This window comes from Tupaia chinensis, unplaced genomic scaffold (genome assembly GCF_000334495.1).
Source record: "Tupaia chinensis unplaced genomic scaffold, TupChi_1.0 Scaffold000502_1, whole genome shotgun sequence".
Taxonomy (NCBI): Eukaryota; Metazoa; Chordata; class Mammalia; order Scandentia; family Tupaiidae; genus Tupaia; species Tupaia belangeri.
In genome coordinates this window covers 1,225,279-1,233,718 of record NW_006160014.1, presented here as the reverse complement: position 1 = coordinate 1,233,718, position 8,440 = coordinate 1,225,279, and the positions used below count along the sequence as shown (strand labels likewise).

The following is an 8,440-nucleotide window of genomic DNA, read 5'->3' as shown; positions in this document are numbered from 1 at the left end:
ACACTAATGGGACCAGCAGGTGGCATGGTGGTTAAGGGCACTGGACTCCCACCTGGCCGACCACAGTTCAAGTCCTGGACCCAGCAGCTTGCTTTCTCACTTTCCCTCTCTCTGTCTTTCTCACTATCTGTCGCTCTTTGGTCAAATTAGAATAAATAAATGAAGTTAAATAAAACAATTCTTTTAAAAAATATGACACTAATAATTCATAGCATTATGAATGATGTGCATTATGACATATATATTATTTTGATTTAGTATCATAATAACTCTGATATACAGATATCACAGAAAGATAAAGTGACAATAACAGAGTGATATGCATTCCAGAATGTGGGTATCTTAAAGGACTTTGCAGAAGAAGATATGTAACATTACCTTAAAGCTGTGGTTATCGGCTATCTTTTTCAGGAAAAGAGCGAGAGGCAAAAATAAACACATATGTCCCAGTACAAGTGTGTGATGTAATTTGATGCATAAGCAAATGGCACATAGACTAGTGTGGTTGATCAAAGAGTACCTGCATAACTAGAGAAATACAGTGAAAGGACCAGATAGGAACACTGTCTTGGAAATTCTTGAGTGCATGGACAAAAAGAGGGACTTGATTCTCTAGCAGTGGTTCCAGTTTGGGTTTTCAGACAGTTGTAGGAGCTCCTTGAATCCTTGTGTTTATCTTTGTAGCCAGCAAGGATATCATATAGGGGATGTATTTCATCCATTTAGGTAAGGGTACATATGGACCCTCACCTCAAGACCAGCAGATATGATTTAATTACTGCTTATCCTCTACCATCATGTTCACTGATGAATGGCAAATCTGTAAAGCAATGAAGGATGATTCCTGGCCACATATTTTCATTTGCAGTCCATGACCCTCCGGCCACCATGAACACAGGATATTTAATCTCTTGAATTTAATGTGATAACTCCAAATGGCCACATCACTATCAATACTAAGCTTGATGGCCTCTCCAACATAGTTTGCAGTGTGCTGGGTTACAGTGCTGGAAGCCACACAGCAACAGTGGCTGGAATCCTTGGCCCTATCAGCCTGAAAACATGCTGCAAGTGTGTGCCGGCATCCAGCATCTTGAAGAAGCTGAGGACTGGGGATAGTGGCATGATCAGACTTTGTGGAGAGGTCTCTCTCTCTCTCTCATGCTCTATCAACAATAAAGGGGAGGGGGAAGGAAACATGCTTTACTCAAAGTCTGAGACTGTTGGATAATAACAAGACAAGTGGAGAAGTGCAGGACAAGTAATTTAATAAAGGAAGATGCTGAAACCTTCCCATTTTGCAGTAAACATCAATGTATCTTCGTAAGACAGCGTAAACAGGACACAAATCTTTTATGTTTGGAGGAAGACACATGTCTGCACGATTTTATCCTGTAACAACAAAAAAAAAAGAATGAAAGGTGAGGTCAGTCATGGAGTTCCAGGAGATCATATGTTAACACTAAGGTGCCAGTGGAATTTCTGCCAACAAAAGGCTCTCAAATGGCAGAGACAGAAACCCAGTATGTGGGGGAAGTTGGCCTTGACGTGGTGTGTCACAACATTCCACGCACAATAGAGAACAGCCTTTCCAAAGTCAAGTAAATAAATCCCTGAGGTGACTCAAGAATGTGGCTCAGGTCTCCTATGGAAGGGGACAGTAAAAAGTAGAACAGGGAAGCCAGGGGTTATGTTCTCTAATGTCCCAGCACAGTGGGCTCTACTTTCCCTTCCAGTGGAGCACCCAGGGCTATGAGACTCAGAGCTGGGCTGAGATAGACTTAACAAAGCTTAGCTTTCAGAAGTCCAGCCTTCCAGGGCAGGAATTATCCCTCTCAGCCTCGGTCCTTCTTCTCTCTGAGACTCCAGGCACCTGCAGTTGTAGGTACTCCAATTCCCCATCAATTACAGGAGATAAAGCAGGGCTCTACCCCAGGCTAATATAAGAAAGAGAGTTATGGGACCAGCAGATGGCATAATAATTACATTGCTGGACTCTCCCGTAGTCAACTTGGTTTGAGTCCTGGACTCAGTGGCTTGAAACTCAAGCAGAGCATATGTGTGCACATGCCCAGGATCCTAAGAGGAGAGTGGAGGACAAGGAATTGCAATGTGATCATCCCTTCTGGGGGGGGGTGGGAGGAGGTAATTTCTTGCTTTCTGTCTCTCTCTCTGTCTTTCTGGAGAGTGCACATACCCTATAGTCAAAAAACCTAAATAAATAAAAGGAGACTTGTATGTAAGGAGGGGGCCACAGGGTAGAAAGAGCTGAGAGTAAGTTTGGGGTCTACAGAAGCTCCTAGAGACTCTCAACTGCCATGGTTGTATCTACAGAGGCCTGATCCTGTCCTCTCCCTCTGTCTCCTTGTTCAATAGCCCCAACACTCCTCATGAGATTCCACAGTGCTTGTGCCCACTGGATGAGTGGACCTTATCCTCATTGAAATTCCTAGACAGTGAGGCAGTAGGCTCTCCAGCAATCCTACATGGGGCCCTGACCATCCCCCCCTCTCAAGACACTGGGGAGATTGTGTCATCTCAGAAGTGACCTGAGACAACGAATGTGCTCAAGATTTTGTGAGCAGCTACATTCATTTCCATAGGTATCCTGGTAGCATTGACCCTGGGGAGCAGGTACTCTATCAAGAGAAAAGCAGCAAGGTAGGTACCCCACCCCAGAGCCTCATGGAGCAGCCAGTTCATCTCACCCCAGGATGTGTGGCTGATAAGACCCTCTAATGTATAAAGGAGAAAGTAATTACCAGTATGCTTACAAGTCGGAGTCTCTCCCCATGGGAAAGTTTGTCCGTGCATTTCTTCACTTCCAACGTTGCTTCTACAGATGTCAAAGGTACATCATATGTGGAAAGTTGTGGCGTAAACTTATCATTAGAAGAGAGTAAGAAGTTTTCCACTTTTGTAATTAAGTCTGGACAGACCAGTGAATTGGCTGAAGCATAAGAATGAAAATACAATTTATATAAGAAAAGTTTATATTTTTTCCCCATGGCTCCCTGGTGTTAGACTAGAAAGGATGCCCAGGACTTTAGGTTCCCATTACGTATTTGTCATGGCAATTTAAGACCCTCAAAGTTGTGACTTCCTCAAGATTATACAACAAAGGGAATAGTTAAGATGGGTTTCCTGATCACTAATTCACACTCCACTACGTTCTAATACTTCTCTGATTTACAGAAATTTGCTTTCCTTAGAACTGAAAAAATTCAGGATGATGTTAGAAATGGGTTTTTCATAGACATATTTTTATTGTGTTGAGGAATGACCTATGCTGATTTTGCTGAGAGTCTTAATCATGAAGAGATGTATTTTATCAAATGCTTTCTCTGCATCAATTGATATGATCATATTTTTTTCATCTTTCTTTCTTAATATGGTATATTATATTTATGGTTTTGTGTATGTTGAACATTCCTGGATGAGGAAAAGCTGAAAGCTTTTCTGCTAAAAACTGGTACAAGACAAGGATGCCAACTTTCTCCATTCCTTTTCAATATAGTACTGGAAGTCCTCGCTAATGCAGTCAGAAAAGAGAATAAAATAAAAGGCATTCAAATAGGAAAAGAAGAGGTGACATTATCTCTATTTGTAGATGGCATGATTGTATACATAGAAGATCCAATGGTATACATGAAAAAATTCCTGGAAGTAGTAAATGAATACAGTAAAGTTGCAGGATACAAAATCAACATACAGAAATCTATAGCATTTCCATATACAAATGTCAGGCAGACTGAGATATAGCTAAAGAAAGTAATTCCATTTATCATTGCCACAAAAAGTATAAGATACCTAGGAATAAATCTAACTAAAGAAGTTAAAGACCTCCACAAGGAAAACTATGATAAGCTAAAAAAAAAAAAAAAATTAAAAATGACATAAAAAAATGGAAGGACAGCCCATGTTCCTGGATTGGCAGAATTAATATAATCAAAATGGCAAATCTACCCAAATTAAACTACATGTTTAATACAATCCCAATCAAAGTACCAGAGATATTCTTCACAGATCTAGAAAAGACAAGCATACAATTTATCTGGAATCATAAAAGACCTTGTATTGCCAAAGCAATCCTGTGCAAGAAAAGTGGAGTGGGTGGCATCTCACTATCTGCACGAAAATATGCTATAAAGCTGTGATAATCAAAACAGTACGGTATTGGCACAAAAATTTTAAAAAAGAAAAAGGCCATGGGTTCAGAGTCACCTAGAGAACCTGGGTAGAAGAGTGTCTGATGACTACTGGATAGCTTTTTGATACCTGTTTAATGTTCATGCTACTCTCATTGGAACTCTTGGTGGTAGCTATAAACACCAATGATAAGAGGAGGCTCAAAGAATTTTACCCCAATTTAAAAGACTGGCTGGTAAGAGCCTAGATCTTCCTACAATCTACATCCTAATGCTTTGGACATACAGATCACAGTAAAGGAATGAACACATAAACAGAAGAATTTTCCTAATTTGCTTTTAGTTATTTTTTAATAGAAGTTCCAAAATTTTGGAAATTGATAAAATAATCCGTGCATCTTGGGGAGGCTAGTCCAGCAAACACAGGAAAAGCCTTGACATTTTGGCCTATCTGATCCTAGCGCACCCAAACAGGATATTACGGGAAGAGCCCTTGTCAGGAATGATGCTGGACTGATGACAAATGACACTCACCCTCATAACAACAAAGGGCCAGAGTGACCAGCAGGAGAGACATCCACAGCTTCATGGGGGTAAGTTTTGCTTCGAGCTTTCAGCTTCACCAAATGATGAGTGATGTGGATTTAACCACGGGAGCCTGTGGAGTCCTCCAGGGCTATTTATATCTAGTGAGCTCACCCACACAGGTTATAGTGAGTCACAGTCCTGGGCTCCAGCCCTCTCTCCTCAACAAGGCTGAAGTCATTCATCATTGTCACGTGTCACGTGTCCACACTTCCCTCCAAGGGGCAGAGTACAGGAGAGCTGCACAACAGGAAATTGCCCTGCCCTCCAGGTAACTGTCTAGGTGCCTTTAGAAATGATCACTGGAGCCTCATTTTGCCCCTGAGGTTTCAGTTATTATGCATTTGTTCTCCCTGTCAGTGCAGAGGCACAAGTGGGTTCTCACATCTGGGATACAGGAAGCTGGGAGGACACGCTTTGGTCATGAGAGAGCAGGAGCTCAAGGGTGCCTCATAATGATACCCCACCCCCATCTGACAGCCCACAAGGTGTGTCTTGGTATTGCTCAGGTCTAATCAGGCCTGTTCTCTCCCTTGGCCCCTTCCATCATCACCATTTTCACCATGTAGACACCTTAGAGCATTGTGAACACATCCCACATTTGTGTATAAAAGAACTGCTGTTTCTATTTTCCTGTGGGTTTCACTCCACAGCCAGTCTTTGTTTATGGGTGGAGTTGTTGGTACAATTGAGGCTCAATTTTTTTCTACCCGCTTACACCAAGGCCACAGTGATGTCTAGGTATTTGCAAGCCAATACCACTGTCACCCTATTCTCAGTAGTTCCTGGGTGCCAGCATCCAGGTAAGCATCAAAGGTGTTAAGAATTCCTCTGTTGATGGGCTCTGGGCAGGGAAGGTGATGGTAATGAAGACCCAGGGGACAGTGTGGGTTCTCACTCCCTCACCCCACGAAGTTCAAGTCTTCCAGTTCCCACCCAGTTTTGCTGCCTGTGGAGTCCTCCAGGGCTATTTAATCCCATATTTAATGGAAGGTGAAGGCAACCTCCAGCCTCAGCAATACACACCCCACCTTCCTTTCCACATTCCACTGCCATCGTACTCTGTGTGAGCAGGAAGAAGTTTCTATCATCATAAATTACCTGTTTAAGTGAACTTACAGTAGAGAGGAGTCACATCCCAGGTTAGAGGTTTCTTTTTTTTCTTTTTTCTTTTTTTTTTTTTTTTTGGTGGGGTCGTGCCCCTGCTTTTCGCGACAGGGGGCGTCCGCTAGCCAGAAAGACAGAGAGAGACAGAGAGACAGAAAGCGAGAAATCACCCCCCAGGGGGATGGTCATGCCACAATCCCTTCTCCTCCATTCTCCTCTCGGGATCTTGGGCACGCATGCACACATGCCCGTGTGTGAGTTCTAAGCCACCGGGTCTGGGATGTGAACCGCAGTCGACTACGTGGGAGTCCAGCAACATAGCCATTACGCTAACTGCTGGTTCCCCCAGGTTAGAGGTTTCTATAATCAATGGGGAGCTTTTTCAAAAATGCAGAATCCGGAGCCAGTAAGTGGTGTGGTGGTTAAGGCACTAGTCTCTCATATATCAGGCTGTGGCTCAAGTCCCAGACCTGGTGTCTTTAAAATCACGTTGGGCACATGTGCATGCCCAAAATCTCAAGAGAAGAATGGAGGAAAAAGGATTGTGGCTTGGTCCTCCCCCATGAGGGATGATTTCTCACTTTCCCTCTCTCTATCTCTCTATGGAGAGCACACAGGCCCAATGGCAAAATCTTACAAAAATGAAATAAAATAATTTTTTAATATTTCTTGGGGATGTAAATAGAGGAGAAGTAGAGATTTGACTCATTCTTCATCCAGTCTCAAGTGAGATGTTTTATTTGCTGATTTCCACTGTGGTCCAGTACTTTGACTGACCGATAACTGTAAGAGAAATAGGGACTTGTAAGGGCTTGTTTTGGTCTGTTTAAGCAAATACCACTTCCTCTAAATCTCCTTCTGGCATTTGCTTCTCTACTGAGAAAGCCAATCTCCCTAGATTCCTAGATTTGACTGTAGTGATCAGAGGAAGATAATTCTGGGCAAGACAGCTGTGGCAGGGAGCAATGTTTCACAGTTTTTCTAAGAAGGAAAACCAGTCCTACTCTCTATAATCCAGCTGTAAATGAGTCTACCTTTAGTACGCCACCATGTGGGTTTATGGTGACTTCCCAAGATCAATAGGGAGGAAGTGGATAAAATAATTCATAAAATCAAGGATTTGAGAATTACAATATAGAGAGACTTTGTCAAAAAACATATTTTTAAAATCAGTTTGGTCATCTTCACTTCCTTTCAGTGGATAAAATAATTCATAAAATCAAGGATTTGAGAATTACAATATAGAGAGACTTTGTCAAAAAACATTTTTTTAAAAATCACTTTGGTCATCTTCCCTTCCTTTCTAGCTTCATCCTCTGAATCTTCCTTTTCTTTCCTCCATATAACAGCACAGTCATGTCTACCCCTATTATTCCCTCCTCCCTTCATTGCTGACCTAGTCTCTACTCAGCTTCTGTTTCACACTTTCATCTGCCTATGTAGTCCCCAATTTCTTATGTCCTGCTCCACGAGTTAATAATTGAGAAGACAGCATTACATATACTGCCCATGATTATGCAAGCCCTCTTTTGTCAGATAAAGAAACACTGGTTAATTTGAGCTCATGGAAACACTAGGGAAACTTTCATAAAGGGCTCCTTCTGCCAACCAATGTTGTATCGGAAATGTTCAGAGAGATTCCAGATTCTGTGTGAAAGGGTGCCACTTTGACGTTCAAACATGCCCTGCTTAAAAAAAAAAAAAAAGACAAAAAAAATTATTTCAGTGATGTGCTGGAACTGGTGATTAAAAATATTTTTATTTTAACTTACATTTAAACACATATATCTTTACAGTGTACAACATTGTTTTTTCCAGCATGAATACCATGCATATCAGTCAAAACAAAGACATTATTTTATGCATTATCATTAGCAAATAGCTTTTCATTTTTGTGTCAATTAAATGTACTTTTTTCCCTTTCCCTATTGCCCTCTCTCCCCCGCCCCATTACCCACCGCCATATTATCCCAATCCTTACTGGCTTTAGTATCTACTGTTGCCCTCCCTGCTACTTATACCTTCCAAACTTTCAGTTTCTCCTATAGAGTGCAGACAGTTGGTGTTTATTGAGTGGGGCCATACAAAGTCTGTCTTTCATAGTCTGACTTGCTTTGCCTGCCATTAAGTCTTCCATATTTGTCCACTTTGCGTCAAATGTCAAGTTCTCACATTGTTTTTATGGCTGAGTAGTATTTCATAGAGTACATATGCCACATTTTTTCAACCCATTCATCTATTTTTGCATATTTAAGTTGATTCTATGTTATAGTGATTATAAATAATGCTGTAATAAATGTGGATGTGCAAGTATTTTTCTGACTAAGGGTTTTTTCTATCCTTTGAGTAAATACCTAAGAGTGGAATTACTGGGTCATATGATAGTTCTATTTGTAGGTTTCTGAGGAATTGCCATATCATTCTCCAAAGTGGTTGTACTAAATTACATTTCCACCAACAGTGTAGGAGAGTCCCCTTTTTTACCACAGCCTCTCCAGCATTTATCATTATCTATTTTTTTTTAATTTTAGCCATTCTGACTGTATTTAAATGGTATCTCACTGTGGTTTTGATTTGCATTTCCCTTATGATAAAAGATG

The 8,440-nt window shown here is 41.3% G+C and overlaps 1 protein-coding gene across 1 annotated transcript; it reads right to left on the bottom strand.

Annotated features, from left to right (window-relative positions):
* Positions 1 to 1,251: 1,251 nt before the first annotated feature.
* Positions 1,252 to 4,795, bottom strand: LOC106735734 (secretoglobin family 1D member 1). Its single transcript, XM_014590922.1, has 3 exons — positions 4,683 to 4,795; positions 2,763 to 2,950; positions 1,252 to 1,392 (listed from the first exon to the last, which is right to left on the bottom strand). Exons 1-3 carry the CDS (start codon positions 4,735 to 4,737, stop codon positions 1,354 to 1,356), a joined length of 282 nt encoding a protein of 93 aa, XP_014446408.1. The 5' UTR covers positions 4,738 to 4,795; the 3' UTR covers positions 1,252 to 1,353.
* Between the last annotated feature and the right edge of the window lie 3,645 nt (positions 4,796 to 8,440).